Source organism: Pteronotus mesoamericanus, unplaced genomic scaffold, assembly GCF_021234165.1.
Source record: "Pteronotus mesoamericanus isolate MK-2021 breed Mesoamerican mustached bat unplaced genomic scaffold, CSHL_Meso_final contig_1, whole genome shotgun sequence".
Classification (NCBI taxonomy): Eukaryota; Metazoa; Chordata; class Mammalia; order Chiroptera; family Mormoopidae; genus Pteronotus; species Pteronotus mesoamericanus.
The window spans coordinates 2,960,339-2,977,447 of NW_026554998.1; the positions used below are offsets into that span (position 1 = coordinate 2,960,339).

At 60.8% G+C, this 17,109-nt stretch overlaps 1 protein-coding gene across 1 annotated transcript in view; it reads right to left on the bottom strand.

The window, feature by feature from the left end:
* Window positions 1-17,109, bottom strand: part of SDK1 (sidekick cell adhesion molecule 1) — a 555,116-nt gene that overhangs the window by 99,334 nt on the left and 438,673 nt on the right. The window contains exons 9-14 of the mRNA XM_054572434.1: window positions 14,719-14,913; window positions 12,052-12,168; window positions 10,912-11,079; window positions 9,064-9,166; window positions 6,858-7,034; window positions 879-1,015 (exon numbers count right to left, since the gene is read on the bottom strand). Of these exons, the coding sequence (XP_054428409.1) occupies window positions 879-1,015; window positions 6,858-7,034; window positions 9,064-9,166; window positions 10,912-11,079; window positions 12,052-12,168; window positions 14,719-14,913 (897 nt within the window). The remainder of the gene's footprint in view (window positions 1-878; window positions 1,016-6,857; window positions 7,035-9,063; window positions 9,167-10,911; window positions 11,080-12,051; window positions 12,169-14,718; window positions 14,914-17,109) is intronic.

Genomic DNA, 17,109 nt, shown 5'->3' on the forward strand with positions numbered 1-17,109 from the left:
AGGCCACAGGCCAGGTGTGCCGTGGCACCCAAACGGCAGCATTCACGCTGGGATAAAAACAGCAGGCGAGAACAACAGGAGAGGCTGCTGCGGTTGCCTAGTGAGAGTGTGGTGGCCTGGAGAAGCGGGGAGTGGGTGAGGTCCAGCTGTGCCCCTGAGCACGGGCTGGTGGGTCCCGGACGCAGTGGGTGTGGGTGCGGGGCTGGGGGCGGGGACAGGGACTGAGGACCCCCCAGGCTTCTGGCTGGAGTAGCAGCACAGACCCACCGAGGGCCCGAACCGGCTGCACAATGAGGCGGGAACAGAGTTGGGGTGAAAAACAGTCAGAGACGCAGTTAGAAGACGTTCGGTGGGAGAGGCCTCCGAGCCACGGGACAGAAGTGCCAGGGCTTAAGCGACGCGGCCGAAGGTCTGGGTGCAGACGCTACAGAGATCAAGGCATCTTCCCAGGGCCCTGGAGCCCTGGCCAGCACACTGCACCCGCAGACACGTGCAGACACGCTCACGCTCACTGCTGTGTTCACTGCTCAAATCGGCCCCAAGCGGAAGTCTCAGGAGCCCATGCCAGGGCCCGCCCTGGGGGCAACGCTGAACCCAGCGCCCTACTCAGGGCGGCCCGTGTGTACGCCGCCCTGTGGGCCCCAGCCCAAAATCCAGGCTCCCATGGGAGGCCTTCTCCGTGCCTCTCGCCCTGCCTGGCCCCCACTCGCCTGCCACCATTCCTGAAGCCAGAGCTGGGGTTTTCCTCGGCAGCTCCACAGAGCCCCTCGGCGTTGTACCAGATACTGTGGGCCTGGGCCAGAAGTAAAGGCTGAGGACACGAAAGCGCAGGGAGGAGCCCGATGACCGTCCCCGGCCAACCCTGCCTGGCTACTCACTGTTCTCAGACAGCTCCACAATGTAGTGCAGGACCGGGCTGTTGCCGTCGAAGGGGCGGACCCAGGAGAGCCGCACCGCGTGGCTGCGGGAAGCGTTCAGGCTGGCCAGGAGGTTCTGCGGGGCGTGCGGCAGCTCACTGGAGCGCAAAGGGACAGAAACAACAGAGGGAAACACATCAGAGTGGGTGGTCAGCCTGTGCTACGCCGCGCAGTCCTGGTGTGTCAATGTTGTGAAAACGGAGAACGTAAAATCTGTCCCACACAAACCCTACCTTTACCACCACAAAACCCCGCCTCTTCGCTTCTCACAGGTAGCTCTGCCTTCCGAACAGGATTTGCCTCAATCCCAGGGGCAGGAACTGAAACGTGAGTGACGCCGCCGTGACTTAAATCGGGCAGGGAGCACCAATTTCCACACCATATATTATTCAACTGAGAAAGGCGGGCCGGCGATTTGTTTTACACCCCGAAGCGGTTCCTGAACACGCAGCCAGCCAGATAAACGGCACAGCTGGGGAGATGGGACTGACAAGAGTTTCCGACGCCAGGCATTTAAGAATTTCCAGCTAAAATGTGCATGTGTGTTCTGTGACGACGTGGGCGCCTCGTCAGTGACAGCGAGAGGCCATCCTGTGGCCATCTCCTGCCGGACGTGGAGGTTCAGGAGAGACACTGAAAGCAGGAGGTGGTGGGGACGCTGACAAACCCCGTGGGAGAGAGACGGACACACCGGCGGGGCCGTGAAGTGGACATGTGGCACAGGAGGTGGATTCCGGGGCCGCGAGCTCGGGGACTCAGCGGGGACGCAGCCCCCACCTGAGCGCACGCTCCCGCCCAGCCCTGCCGCCTTCGATGGGGGCGGCCCGCGGCTGGAGTTCGCCTCCCCTTGTCCTGAGTCTGGGAGCAGGGCCTGTCTTGTGGCCACGAGGGGTGGCTTCTCTGTGGACGAACACTTCCAGGCACACCCGTCGGGCAGCGCGGACGCCGAGGGCGACCCGTCTCACCCACTAACAAGTTCTGGCCTCCCTTAGCCATCGATTACTGCTGACCCACAGAGGCCAGCGCAGAAGCCGTAATTATACTTGATGTTTAAATGTACTCATTACCCTTTGAAATTTACTAAGCTGTTCTGTGCTCATGGCTACCTAAGAAACACATCTCTCCCTAACCATGCACACCACTCATAAACAAACCCTTCTAATGTAGGCTGGGCCTTTAAATTAGTACAATAAAGAATAAACTTGGGCCTGGAATGGGGGCTTATTTTCTCTTTACCGTGGAGTAAGTCTTAAGTTAGAAGTGGCGCTGCGAGGAAGGCCTGGGTGGGAGGTGCCGCAGCGTGACAGTCAGCAGGGAGGGCAGCAGCAGCTGGGGCCACGCGGCCGTGGCCGGGAAGCACGCTGGGGTCGCAGCAAGATGTGGGGGGTGCGCAGCTGGGTCGGGACAAGGCCACTGCTGTCCTGGGGGCTGGGTGAACCCGAGAGGAGGCAGACGTAAAGGAATGGGCTCCTCTTGGACAGCAGGGGCCTCACCCTGTGGCCCACGGGAAAGCACGCATGTACGCTCGCCTTGCCTGTGGCCGTGCACACGCTCCGCCGCAGCCGGTTCCAAGCTCCGCCGGGGCCTCTCCCCCACAGCGGGGGGAGCCCGGGGCTCTCGCGCTCGGCTGCCGTCGCGCTCCCCTCAGCCTGAAACGAGGGCGCTGAGCAGTGACCCATCTGACAGATGAGTGGACGCCGTGTTCCCGGGCTGGGCTGCTTTGCAGATGGTGGTCGCCGCTAGCTGGGTGCTCCCCGGCCCAGAGGCCTGCCCGTCCCACCGTCCACCCTCGGAGCCAGCCGATCTCGCTCAGGACACGAGTCTGTGAGTGTGGCTCCTGAGGCCCCTCCCTGAGCAGCTCAACAGTCACCAACGAGAAGGCCGTGGGCCGGCCACAGGTTGCCACGCTGAGCAGCAGAACGGTCACCAAGAGTCAGAGATGGGGGACAAAAAAAAAGATTTTGAAAGAAGATTGGGAGAAAAAGACTGAGCCACTTCAGAGGCAGCACTGCCTTGGGACAGTTGACACAGGGAGCAGGAGGCGCCGCCCAGGATGGCCAAGGACACCGTGTCGGCGACGTGTCCAGAAATGACGCGCCTGCGTCCACTGCTGCCCAGTGAGTCTCGCCTGGGACGGTGTCCTGATGCTGATGTCATTGTCAGCCACATCCCAGACTCAGAGTCAGAGGAAACTCAGATCTTCGCTCAGTTCAGGCTCTACAGGCTCTGAAACCTCCTCTGTAATGTCTCTTGTGTTCAGTTCTACCTGCTTCTCAATGCAAAGGACTTTTTAATATATGTTGGAAACAAACTGTTTCTTTAAGTGATAAGTTTTGGTTATCTGGAAAATTAAGCTTTGTGAGATACTTGACTAACCCATCAATAACCGATAAATGCGGCTTTAATATATTCTGAATTCATTTCAGAGAATCTTATCTAATAGGAATAGATTGCATCTTGGCATTGCTCTGCCAACTTTGAAAGGAGATAAATGATCAGCGGAGTGGCTCAGACGGCGACATGCAGACAGGGTGACAAATGACAGAGAGCAGAGGGAACAAGGAACATGAAGCCTGGTGCTGAGTCACTTTGTAATTTAGAGAGACGTCGGTGGGGGTGGGAGAGGGCGGGGGCGACCCCCGCCCAGCCCAGTGCACCACAGCCACCTCCGCCGCCACCGAGCAGCCGCGGCAACCCGACAGGGAGGAAGGGGCGACGCGTCAGTGTCTGAGGGAAGCAGCTTTGGAAAAGGCCCAGGAGAGAGGAGCTGCAGAGCTGGGCGCGAGGGCTGCTGTAGCAGAGGCAGCCTGGAGAAGGGCTTCTCTCTAAAAGTGCTGCCGCTTTAAAAATGCATGAAGGGGAACTTGGTGAGACCCACCATCCTCGACTCCCCCCAGGGCCACGATGACAGGCCTGATGATCCCGGAGACGCGCACTGTTCGCTCCCCACTGTGGCTTTGTCGCCAGCAGCTTTACGGTGAGGGCCCCTCGGATGGCCTCCCAGGCGGGGCCCTCACGGGGCCCTCAACTGGGTGTTCCCTGCGCCCGGCTCACGGGAGTGCACCTCTGATCTCGGGAGGAAAGATGCGAAGCCAGTGGCTCCACACAGCCCCGGAGCCTGGCCCCTGGCGAGCTCACGCCGCCCGGCGGGTGCGGGCCACCCTGGCGGCTCCTTTCTGTGAGGCACCAGCCAGGCCCCAGGCCAGCGCTTCTCGACCGCCGGCCCGGTCAGACCTCACAGCGGCACTGTACGGTGCGGGACCGCGTGCCCAGTTTACAGATGAGAAGACCGAGGCCGAGACGCGAGGGGACCTGGCCAGTCACGCAGTCTGTGAGGGGCGGAAAGGCCGTAGTCCCGCTGGGCCATGGGCAGCACCTCCTGGTGGCACTGTGGCCGCCACGGTCCTGGGTGTGAGGGGACCCCAACCAGCCTCGCCAGGAGAAGAGGACGCAAGAGGCTGCACACAACTGAGCGAGCCTGCGGCCAGCCGCTCTGAAAGCCACTTCGAAAGCTCCCGATTTCCACCGCTAACGAAGCAGCTTTTAGCTTAAGTGAGGCGGCAGGGGAAGCGGCTCTCAGGCACCTTTGAAGGACACCATTTGGTGGTAAGTACCTCTCAGTCACTTCTGCAATATGAGATTTTTTTTCTTTTTTCATTTTTTGTTGTCATCTGAGTAAATCACGGAAATGCTACTGAGCTCAATTTGAAAGTTCTCTGTGAAACACACAACACCCTGCAATCAGGAGTTATGATTGTTGTCATTACTGCTGTCATCGCTGAGGCTGCGGAGTTAAGACCGACGTGGGTCTGAAGACGCTCCACGCCGGAACCTACGACTCGCCCCATTCATTCCGATTTGGAAGAGTGGAGTGATCATTACACCAACAATTCACGAGGAGCAACTGTCTTCCAAATCAGTTCTGTAACCAGTTGTCCCTAAATTGGTTTGAGTCACAAATTTGCAAATATTTCTATATTTGGAGATGAGGTGTTTTACCATTACGGGAAGCCTATTATTTTAGAGACACAGCAACATTTGCTGAAAAATGTATTTTACTTAGAGGAAATCAAATAAGCAAATAGTAGGGAAGGTATGTAAATCAGCAGAACATAAAAACTGTGCAGAATGGGAAGAATGCACTATATTAGAAGTATGCAATTTAGCTTCTGCTGACAGGGTCCTTATGAAATGCTAGCATTTATTTGGTACCAGTGATGGATGATGTATGAGTTCTCAAAGGTAGTTTTTAAAATGTGAACAGCACAATGGATTACGTGCAGTCACCAGCCTGGACTGTGGCACTATCGAAATTAAAACAAAAAACCAAAAACAACCCGCTGTGAGCTGGGGGTGGGAGGAGGAGACACGGGGTTTGCTGCTGGGGAAAAGCCCAGGGTGTGGGCATTGCAGGGGACGGGGCAGGAGCGAAAGCAGGAGGCGGTCGCCCGTGGCCCCTGACACACACGCTCACTCCTTCCTGCATTCAGTCGGCCGACGAGGGGCTGAGCCCTGCCTGCCGGCGCCCCAGATGCCTGCAGCCCCAGGTGCTCGGGTTCAGCTCCTGCCTGGCACGGCCCGTGGGCGGCGCCGCAGCGGCACCTGCTGTCCCACTGGTGGGTCTGAAAGGACAGGTGAGCGCGTCCTTCAGGTGGCCAGGGCAGAAGACACCAGTCAAGACACGGAGGCCACAGACCACTGAGGGGCCCTGCGGGGGGCGCCGGGGGACAGAGAGCCAGTTGGGGGCCCAATGGTGGAGGTAGGGGAGGGGCACCCCTGCACTTCCGCGCTCCCTCACAGTGCTGGGGGCCTCTGCGCCCGGCCTGTGGCCACAGCGCCAGGACCCCGCGGACCCCCTGGGGCGGTGGGCTCCTGCTGTTTGCGGCTGACCTGGGCCACCTTTGCTCCCAGCAAGAGGGTAACCTCCACGGAGCACAAAGGGGCTCGTCCTGGAGAGAGCCCACCTGGGAGGCGGGGGGAGGGCGGCCGGGCCCGCTCTGGGGCTCACCCCAGCCCCTGCACAGCGCCCTTGTTTACGGGCGTGTCTGGGCCGCAGATGCGGGACTGCGCGCGGCGCTCCGCAAGCCTGCTTTTCGTCTCTAATCCCCTCGGCCGGGCCCAGGGATGCAAAGACAAATGACGCGTGGCCCTGTATCCAGGCGTTCAGATTCTATTTTAAGGGATGAATTTTGACTATAGAGTCCTTCCTGGACCGAGGCGAGCAGAGCCCAGTAACACAAGCTCTCACAATCGCCTTCCCTGGCGGCCCAGCCCGTCTGCGTTGGCAGGGATGCTGCTGGCACCCGGAGCGGCTGCCGCCCCGCACCCACCCTGTCGGCGGCTTGTGCAGGTTTTCCTTTGTACGTGTGCACTCAGGGAACACCTGGGGGGACAGCATTTTCAAAAAGCAAATAAATAACATTTGTCAGCAGGACTTTCAGCTTCCTGCCCGTGAAGAGAAGTGAGACAGAGGCTGTGGGTCCCCGCCCTGGGCCGGGGGCCCTGGGGGGTGCGGGCTGGAGGTTGCGCCAGCTGACCGCGTCTCGGGATTCCTAGAGACGCCACGGAAGCGTGTGCCCGCCGCGGGGAGGTGCCGGCACCGACTCCCACGCGGGTGCCTGCCTTGGCTGCGAGCCCGCCGTGTCCCGCTGTCCGGGACGCGGAGGGGTGTGGGACGGGAAAGCGGGCCTGCGGTTGCTCGCGTGCGCCCCAGAAGCAGAGCCCCCAGCATGGAGTCGCCAGGGGGCCGTGACGAAGGGAGCCACGAAGGCCGGTCATCGAACCCCCAGAAAGCCGAGGGGCCTCCTGCGCGCACGTGCCTGCAGGCCTAAGGCCAGGACGTCCGGCTGCTCGCTAAAAGCCAGCGCGGGACCCGGCGATGGGGCGCAGGCCCGCTGCTGCGGGCCATCGGGGCAGCTCGGGGACGCAGCGCGGACTCACATCACCTCCAGGCGGGCCGTCCTGGAGTCGCTGCCGCCTTCGGAGACGACGGCGCACGTGTAGTCCCCGATGTCGCCCGACCACGTCTGGCTGATGAGCAGGGACCCGTCCTTCTCCACCACGACCCTGGAGCTGCTGGGCGGGCTGATGACCACATTGTCCTTCTTCCAGACGTAGCTGCGGCCAAGCAGAGAGGCTGCTGTTAGAGGGGGTCTTGAGGGAGGACCTTGCTGATGATCCTTCCCTGTCTGTTCAAAAGTGGGCGGCCAGCGACCTTGTGGCTGTACCAGAAACCACTTTCTGCTCTTGAAAGGATGAGTTTTATCATATGTGAGTGAAATGTGTAATAAAAGAAGAAAAAACCGCAACCAGATACGTTGCTCACAACACAGAAACAGATGCTGAGGTTAACACAGAACAAAGGAGATCGCTGGGCCTGGCAGGCGGCCCTTGGGCGTAGAGACGGGAAGCCAGGAGCCACGGTCACACATGTCACCTACGGCCAGACACAGTCCCTCACGTCCCTGCCCAGGGCTGTCCCGAAGGACAGGAGTTGCCCGGAGAGGAGGCAATGACTGTTTAAAAAATCCCCAGAGTGGAATCCCCCACTTCCTGGGGCAGGGGAGGATAGATCACACCCCATAAATAGGTTTCCTCAAAACCAAACCACTCTGGCAGACTGCCCCCCACACTGCATTTCCTCTGTGTGTCATCTTATCTGGGACGGCGTCGGTGCGCTTTTCCTGTCAAGCACGGAGCCACTGGGCCACCTGCGCACGTCGGAGAGCACCCTGTGCCCAGCCTGGCGGACGGAGTGGCTGGCTCTCCCTGCAGAGCGGAGGCTTCCACGCACGGGGACAGACACACACCCACCGCTTGTCTCAGATCTCTGTCCAAGGCAGAGCAGGGCTGATTCCACAGGAGGAAAGGAGGGGATGGCGCAATTTGGGTGCAGCCTTGAGCTGTGACCGTCACTGCAGGGCCCGGTGTCCCTTGGGCAGAGAAACCCTGGGGCAAGGGCGGCGCCAGGAAGGAGCCCTCTAACTCCTTCCAGGACGGGGGCTGCGCTTGTCTGTTGAATTCCATGGGAAGAGAAGAGAGAGCACAGAGACCAAGGGGGTCGGCGAGCAAGGAGCAGGAGGCGGGCAGTGCCCTGCGCCCCGCCCTGGAGGGAGGGGGCTTCTCCGGGCCTGTCTGTCTGTCTGCTCCGACAGCCTCCGAGGGGCCTGGGAGCCTCTGACTCATTAGTTTTTGCACGTGTTGCATTCAGTGTTCTCGTAACTAAACCAAAGCGGGTTTTGAGCTCTGGGGCCTCCAGAGGGCCAGGTGCAGGTATGGAAGTTCTCGATTTGCCAAACACCTGCCCCAGAGGAGTGAGGAACAGCCCGGTCCCTGGCCCCCGCCGGCCCTGCACACCTCCACTTCCAGCCCCCGCTGCTCAGGGGGGTACCCAGCGTGCAGGGGGCAGCACGAGCTGACCACTTGACCGGAGCACAAACGCTAGGGCGCTGCATCTGTCTTTCTAGACTTAGGCCCCCGCCTGCGTCTGGGAGTCAAGGCCACTCTGAAAGCGGCGAGCCTTTGGGCTAAGCTCACGGCCGCCGGCGGCCGGTGCTGGCCGCCGTGCGTTCACCCGCAGTGTCGCATTCTCATCTTTCCTCTCCCGGCCTGAGCTCCGGTGGAGGCGGGGCTTATAATCCCCACTGTGCCTCCATACATCGCCCAGCCCCCTCCTGTCCACAAACTGTCCTCTGCCCGTGTTAGACGGCCGTGCGCGCCTTTCTCCGGGCACAGGTCTGCGCTCCCGACAGTGCCGTCCCTGAGCAGAGAAGAGCCCTCGTGGGGATGGCCCAGCCCTGCGCAAACACGGCTGCAATCCCACCTGATCCCTGCGGGTTTCCCTTTCATTAAGCACCGGCTTCTGCTGTGCACGCCGTGCAGACAGTGTATTAACCTCGGCAGGAAACCACAAGGCGCTCGCGGCACCGAGGCGCGGAGCGGGACGCAGCTCCCTGTACGAAGCACAGACAGCAGGCGCGGACGGCGGGCGCGCGAGATCAGCAATGGGGCCGTGACCCCGCGGTGCCCTGACCAGGGCTCTGTGGCCGAAATCAAGTTCCTGAAACCCTCCCTTCCGGTCTCAATGCCACTTCAAAAGCCCACAGAGTATTATCGAGCCCCAAACATGGTGACTGAGGGGGCCGACCGGAGAGAGACGCGGGGGTCGTGGGTGGCTCCGCAGCGCAGCATGGCCGTGGTCCCCTTGATCACCACGCGGTCCTCAGGAGGGTGGACGATGGACGTTCGGTCTGAAAAACACACAAGACACAGTTCGGACAGAATTACCTGCCTCCCTCAGGGGCGATGAATCGGTCACCCGACGTCAGCAGCTCCCGCCCATCCCAGCGATAAGCGTGCGAATCGCAGCCGCGGAGGCCGTCTGGGGGCTGCAAAAGCCTCCCGCCCTGTCGGGCCATCTCTGAATCTCTAGGCTCTGCGGAAGCAGGGAGCAAGGAGCAGTGCCCGCCAGAGTTTGGGAGGCTCCGTGCTCCCAGGGGAACGTCTGGGCCCCCGCCCGGATGGTCTGGCCGTCCACGGCCCGCCCGGCACCTCGGCACTGGTCTCATGCTGCCCTCGCAACAGCCTAGTGTGGGCTGTGACGTCACCCTGCGCCGGCTTGCAGGGGCTGAGCGGGGCTCCGAAGCACAGGGGTTGCTGGGGGCTGCCGCGCGAGGCAGCCGTGGGCCTGGCGCCCAGGACGGGCTGCAGCTGTGCCCGGGCCAGCAGCTGCCCTGCGCAGCATAGCTGCCCCGCGGGGCCCCGGCGCCGGCCCTGCAGTGTGTGTGGCCACGCCGCACCCTCGGAGGTGGACGCTGCTGCGGCGCCACGAGTGTGGCCTGATGGACGGGGGCCCAGCTTGGACATTTGCTCGTAGGTGCCTGGAAAGCACGGCTGAGCTTCCGCCCCTGGCTGCAAATGCCCCGTGGGTCGGGCAGCGCCTGGTGCTCCCCTGCTGCTCTGGCCTTGACCTCGGCAGAGCCACCCAAGTGCCTGGTAAGCGATCTGTCAAAACGCAGACATAAATTTGTCACCAGCTTTTAGACATACGGTTAATTTCAGGGACCAGGACGAATCAGAAGTGGCTGAGGGTGTCACCCGCCGAACGGGACAAAACCCGCTTTCCAGCACTTGACAACCCCGGGGGCAGGCCGCTCCGCCGTGGACTCGGGCTGCTGTCGGAACACTCGTCCCGTGGGCAGGCCCCGCCCTGCAGTGGCCCCAGCGGCCTCCGGGAGGCCGACACGGGCACGGAGTGACGCCCACGCCAGCTTTTCTTCCAGGGCCGTGTCGGGACCCATCGTCCACGCGGCCAGTTTACAGAACTCTGACCGTGGGCACTGTCTTTGCCTTTCTGAACCGTGACTTCCGAGGAAGACAGACACGGCTGACGTGGAGGGAGGAAGCTCGTGGGCGAGAGGAGCTCTGGGGGCGGGGTAGGTGTCCTGGGTTAGCTGGCCCGCCTGTTCCTGAGAACAACTCACTGCGCACGGCAGAGACCCGTGTTGTAGGTGAGACACGGAGGAACAAAAGCTGGGGAAGCAAACACGCCTCGCTCCTCGTATCTAGGGAACATTAATTTTTTGTAGGCTAAGAGTGCTCTGTTGGTAACAATGAGAGTATAGGAAAAATACGCTACACTTTCTCTAGGATTTTAATTCTTGACTTGGTTTTCTTACATAACGATTATAAAATTAATCCACCTGTCAGTTTTGTTTTCCAAGCTGCTGGGGACAAAGTCCGCCCTCTACGGATTTGAGAAGGTTGATCTTCCATCGCCCCTGAAACGCCCCCTTTAAATTGTGGAAGATGCTTTCTAATTCTTCTTTGGAAACTGAAACACTAATTACTCCACAGCTTCCTATATATAAGTTATGAGAACAACGCTTGTCTTCTGATGGAACCAGAGGGCCAGCGGGCACCGTGGCAGCCCAAGCCTGGGGGACACGGTGCTGTGGCCGCGAGGGGGGCAGGGCCCAGGGCCCGAGATCCTTACTCCACACGGTGAGCGTGGCCGACGCGCTCAGGGCTCCCTCCGTGTTGACAGCAGAGCAGGTGTAGTTGCCGGCGTCCTGGGCGAAGACAGGGGCGATCCGCAGACCCCCGGACTCAAGCAGCAGGAACCTGGGGATGCGCACGGAGCCGCTGGCCAGAGTGTGGCTTCCTGCAGAACAGCAGAGGAAATGGTGTCAGAGCCGGGACGCGCGAGAGCAGGGCTGCCTAGAGCCCCAACCAAGAAAACAGCTCAAGGGGATGCTGCGTGACGTGGGGACTTCACGCACAGACGCGGCCGAAGCCGCGGCCTTTAGCTTCCTTCACAGTAGCGAGCCACGAACGTCCTTGTCCAGTGCTGAGAGGTTTGGTGAGACAGATTAGGATCCATGTCTACGATTGTTACCTTGGGGGACTGATTCCGAGTTTTCTTAATACTTGCATGTATTTGAAAAATTTCTCTATGAGCTATGATTACATTCTCAATCAGGCCACAATACACCCACAGCAAACAGAAGGGCCCTGCCCTTCTCATTAATCTGCGGCTTCCCAGATCCTTCTGTTTGTCCTCTGTGGTCTGGGCACACGGGTTGTACCTGAGAGTGGAGGAGCCACCTGTGGTCTTACACTGGGAGTGTGAGCAAGACCGTGGCTTTGAAGCCCCACCCAGGTGCCGTCTGCCCAGCATGGCCAGCCAGCAGGAGTCGGCGCAGGTCAGCACAGCTCTGCTCGGGACGCTGCGCCGGCGGGCGGGGCGGGGGGGTGGCGGGGGGGGACTGCAGAGAAGGCTGGGACGGCGCCTCTCCCCACGGGAAGGAAATAGAGCGGGAACGGAGGGCCTCCCACGCGTCCAATGGGGAGGACGCTGTGGTTCCAGCCTTTCGCGGCAGCGCTGCTCCCGACCCCACGCGAGCACTAACGGGGCCCCAGGCCCACGGCACAGGACGATGGGCTTAGAGGACAGTGCCATTCAATTCGATTTAAACAGGCGATTTTTAAAAAGTCTTTGCTTAAGTGAAGACTAGACTGAGCTGCAGGAAGGCGACGAGCGTTTGCCCGTCTCATCCCAGTGCCTCCGGCGTCTGGAACTGGGAGCAACCCTGGCCCTTTAATTCTCCCTGAAGGGACAGGACACGCCACCTACCTCTCCTCCACGTGATGGCGGGTTTGGGGGCCCCGGACACCCCACACCTCAGCGTGGCTGTCGTCCCGTCGGTGACTGTGGTGTCCGCCGGAGGCTGAACAAAAGCCGGTGCGACATCTGGGCGGGGGAGGGGAACAGGGGCATGGTCAGTGCACTGTCCCCCCGAGGCGCCGCCGCCCGCCGCTGCACGGTCCACGGGGACTTTTTATAGACCTAATCGCGGGGTAACCGCATCGACAGGAAGTGAGCCCTCCCGGGGGTGCCGACCGCCTCCCCAGACTCCGCCCCCAGAGATGCGGCCTCCCGGCGCGGCGGACCCTGCGGCGAGGCTGGCGGGGCTGCTGCGCTGAGCGGCAGAGGGAGAAGGCGTTTGCAGAAATCCAATAAGCTGCTTTCGTTACTTTAAACAAAAACAAAAAAACCCTCTAAAAATTTGATTTTTGAATGTGAGATATTATCCCAGTGTGACACTTTCACACTTCCTAGGATCTGTTCTGAAAGTTAAGACGCCTGGATTTCAAGGATTCAGTAACGCGTTCCCGGGAGGCGTGACGGATGCCGCTGCAGGGGTCTCGCTCACGGAGACCACACGAGCCTCCAGCCCCTGAGCCCCACGTGGGGCCGCCGAGGACGGGGAGCTCAGGCCGGCTTCAGCCGGGCTCGCCCGGTGGTGCCACTGTGACCATGATGACACCAGAGTCCCGGAGCAGCAGTGGCCTGAGCCTCTGGGTCTGGCGTGAGGGCCCCTGTCTGCCCGCTGGGCCGATGGTCCCGGGAGGAGAAGGGCGGGGCCCACGGTGGCCAAGGCATGGCGGCCGCCTGCCCGAAGGCCCTGCGCGTCTGCCACGAGCACAGCTGGGCCCGCCCCGTCTCCCTCCCACGTGTGGCCACCGGGACGGTCTCAGGCCCCTGCTCTCCGCTCGCAGTCCATCCCGCCCCAGCTCTGCGGGCCCCCGAAAGCGCTGAGTGACACCTGCCAGCCCTGCTCAGAGCCCCGAGGCCCCGCCTGCCCTCCCATCCTGCTGACACCCCTGCTCCTCACCTGTCGGCCTTGCCCCTGAACACACCCCTGACTGGTGTGTCCCCCTAAGAGGTGTGCAGAACCCCTCCCCTCACCCCACAAGGCGCACGTCCCCCAACAGTGTCGCGACGGGCCCTCTACCTCCAGGCCTCGGCCACGGGGCCCCTCAGCATGGCCTCCCTGGCACTGCGAGCTGGTCTGTCTCAGCGTCTTCACAGCGCTCGCCTCCTTCCTTCACTGTCTGCCCCCACGACCCGCTGTCCTCCTCGTGGCTCTGCTGCCAAGCCTGACAGACCCTCAGGGCCTGACATGCGTTCTCAGTAAGTGTTTGCTAAGTGAGCAGGTAAATATTGGCTGTTCTGCACCACACTTTCATTCAATTAAAGGTGCTTCAATTTGGAAAAAGTCCATTTTGCTAAACCCTCCACTTAAAAATCATAATCATTTATTTATCTGTTCACTTTCCAGTTGTCATGGTAACCAGTTTAAGCAGCACTTTCATTTAAATTTCCAACCCAATCCTCAAAGAACCCAGAGAACGGGGCGGGCTGGCCCCCTTTTGACGGTAACAGGGGGGCTGAGAAGTGGGGGAAGCTCCCTGGGTCTCTCGCGGGGAAGGAGCTGGCCTCCTGGACCGCGGGCGGCCGGCCAGGGCCGGCTTCTGTCAGGGAAGCTCTGCAGGAGCGCAGCCGCGCCCACGTGCTCGGCAGTGGCCGTGCTGCATGCGCCCCTCTGCAGAAGGAGTCGCTGGGACGGAGCCCTCACCCCCAGCACCGGAAGTCCCTACCGTCTGCCCTCGTACAGGAAGCGTGTGCCAGTCGCTGCCCATAATGCCCTGGCCCACTGCTGCCGATGAGCTTTGATCGGTTCTAATGATTGATCAACGCTCGGCTTCCAGCGTAGGCACCCAGCTCTCTTTTACTGTTTGGGGCAACACTGGTTTCCTGTGCTCCGAACCTGACCCCTGAGCGTATGCACAAATCTATAAACACTCCATCCGTCTCCCTGTGCACCCCACTGACGAGCGCCGTCGGCCTGCACAGCTGAGGAGATGAGCAATTTTCTCCGAAAGGGCGGCCGTGAGCGGTGCAATTCCATCATCACGGGGTTCTACTTGGTTTCAGAAGAACAATAACACAACTGTGGGAGATCAAGAAGAGAACCCACAGATAAAACGAAAGCCTTTCCTGCCCTTTTATTGCTCAGAGAGCCCAGGTGTTTCTGTTAATGGGGTAACAAAAGAAACTCACACAAGAACTGCGATTGTTCAATAAAACCACAAGAGAGAATGAGTATTTTAAAAATGGAAAATGGTCAAAAGGGAAAGATTAGGAAGGCGCCGCTCACGCAAAGTCCAGAAGAATGGGGCTTTCCTACTTCTGGGTACAGAGGAGGCTCGGGGGCTGGGACCTCAGACACCCGCCAAGAGCAGGTGGTCCCCGCAGGACACCTGGGCCCTCGCACCCACAGGCGTCCACAGAGCGAATGGAGGGGGCTGTGGCGTGTGCGGTGCGGCTCCCCTTGGCGGTCACCTCGGGCCACTGCTCCCTGCCCATCACCTTGGGGGCTGACCAGATAGGACCTCTAAGTGAGCCCTTGGGGACAAAGGCCAGGGGGCTCTGCCCTCCCTGAGGGACGGTACTCACTAGTGACGTCCAGGTAGGTGGAGGTCTGGACCTCGCCTCCGTTGTTGCTGGCGAAGCACTGGAAGACCCCGGAGTCGTCAGGATGCAGCTCCTGGACGCGCAGGCCCCCGCCGGGGAGCACTCTGTAGCGGGGGTGCTGCCGTGGGTTGACGCGCTCGGCGTCCTTGTACCACTGCAGCGCGGGCAGCGGGACCCCTGCGGAGGAGCGGGGGTGCCTGGGCGTTACCGGCCGCACGCCAGGGGCCCTGTCCCCAAGGACTGAACAGCAGCGCTTCACCGGGCGTTTCCGGTGTCGCTTTTCTCATCTGACACGAAGCACAGGGCCCAGGGCAGCGTCGAGTGGGAGGGCAGAGCAACGCCCACACCGGTGGCAGCCCTTCCGGGGCCCTGCGCTGCACAGCCTCGTGCTCTGTGTGGACAGAGTGAGCCCGCGGGGGTGGCCTTCCGGGTGGACGGGGTGGGGATGCAGGTCCCCGCTGCTCTCAGGCCTGATCCTGCCCCTCGGGGATGGTCACCAGGGCGGGAGACAGGAGGGGCCAGCTCCCAGGGCTGCGCCACGTGGGCAGAATGCCCCCGCTCCTGCGCCTCACGTTCGGAAAGGAGGGGTCTCTCATGACCTCGGGAGGCTGTCATGAAGAGGCGCCGGGCTGGTCTGTATGAAACCCTGAGAGCCTGGCGCACGGAGAGTGACACGGGGACAGTGTCCCTGATTGCCGTGACAACTAGCAACAGTCACAAGGAATGCCACCTCTTACATAGCTCTCCAAGGAGGTGGGCGTCGCTGATCTGAGTGGAGTCTTTTGTGGCGAAGGGTGGAGGGTGTATCAGGTTCAGTAACAAGCACACGAGGTGCGTTTGGCCAGAGGTCGAGGAGACCCAGTGGCATTAAATCGTGGGCGTAGGAAGAGTTGCCTGGCCCTGAAGACAAAACACGTGCAGCGGACACTGGCCAGGGGCTGCGGGACGGCTCCCTCCTTGAACCCCAGGAGCGAATGGGGCTGAGAGCACAGCCGAGACTGTGACCAAGAGGACGGGAGGCCGGGCTGAGTCTAGAGGCCTGGCTGCCGCTCCCTGGAGCCCCTTCTTCGTCCCCATGACACCCGGCTGCCTGGGAGCTGTGCGTGGGGCCAGCCAGCCTGCCCTGCAGGGGGGCTTGTGCAGGCGACCAAGGACAAGCTCCCTGGGGCGGAGCCTGGGCTGGAAGGGCAGGGACCATCCTCAGCCCGACAGCACGAGGGCCCACCTGCTCGGCCCACGGGGCCGTGGCTGTGGCCATGCCGTGGCTGGTGCTGCAGCCCAGGCGAGCAAGCAGGCGCCTGCTGAGCCCCGGGGCCTTGCCGCACCAAGCAGGCGCTGACCAGGGGAACGCCGGGCTCCTCTGGGGAGCTCGTCCAGGCTTTACATGGCCAGCAATGGGAGAGACCACGTCCTTGGGACTCTGCCTTGGCCCCTCCTGGAGCCACCACGGGGGGCCCATGGACACCCTGGACAGGCTGCCACAGTCCTGAGCTCTGGGGGGCACAGTGCTAGCCGGGGGCTGCCAGGAAGTGCAGATGGAGCAAGGCTTATTGCTACATCTCAGATAGGTCCCTACCTCAGTTTCCCTAGGTAGAAAGTCAACGTAAAGAAAACATCTTCACATGATGCGTGGTGGAGAGCACACAGCAACCTCTTGATTTAAGATGCTATGTAGGTGTAAGACGTCTTCTTTCAATAAATAAAGTTAATGTCATGGAATAGTTCAAGATAATGCATTCTCAGATTCTGTTCTCTGCCTTAATTATGTTTCCTGTCACTTTTCATTAAGTCAGGAAATTAAAAAAAATCCATTTCAAGGTAAAGGCATCACCAATTCCTGTGGAATCCCCTAACAGCAATCCCATGATGCAGCTGTCACGGAGAAGAGCCGCTTCGCGTGCTCCCGCTGCGTCTTGGTCAGAGCGAACGGAGAGCAGTAAATGATGCGAGGGCAACGCTGGGGGAAGACTGTCCAGCTGTTTGCAGCCCGCACTTAACAAGCAGTTCACCCGCAGAAATCGTGTAAAACGAGCGTTCTCTTGTTGAGGGGAAATCTTAAGATGGTCATTTATTGAGAAACAACTGCTAGTGCAGAGAGAACGAGGAGGCTCCTTTTGGGGGCAATTTCATGCCATTAGCAGACTTCCCCCCGCAGCGCGGCTGGGTGGCCTCCCTGTCTGAGCTGCCGGCCTCGAAAAGCCGGCGCTCACGCAAGAAAGGGGCAGTGCGCCCACGGCTGTGGGGACATTCTCGTTTAGGGTTCGTGTTCCTCCCCCCACCCCCGCCTGGCTGCCTGAGGGTACGGAGAGGGACAGGGGCAGAGCAGAGCTGTGACCGGCAGCCACCGGGAGCCGAGCCAGAGCTGCTCAGGAG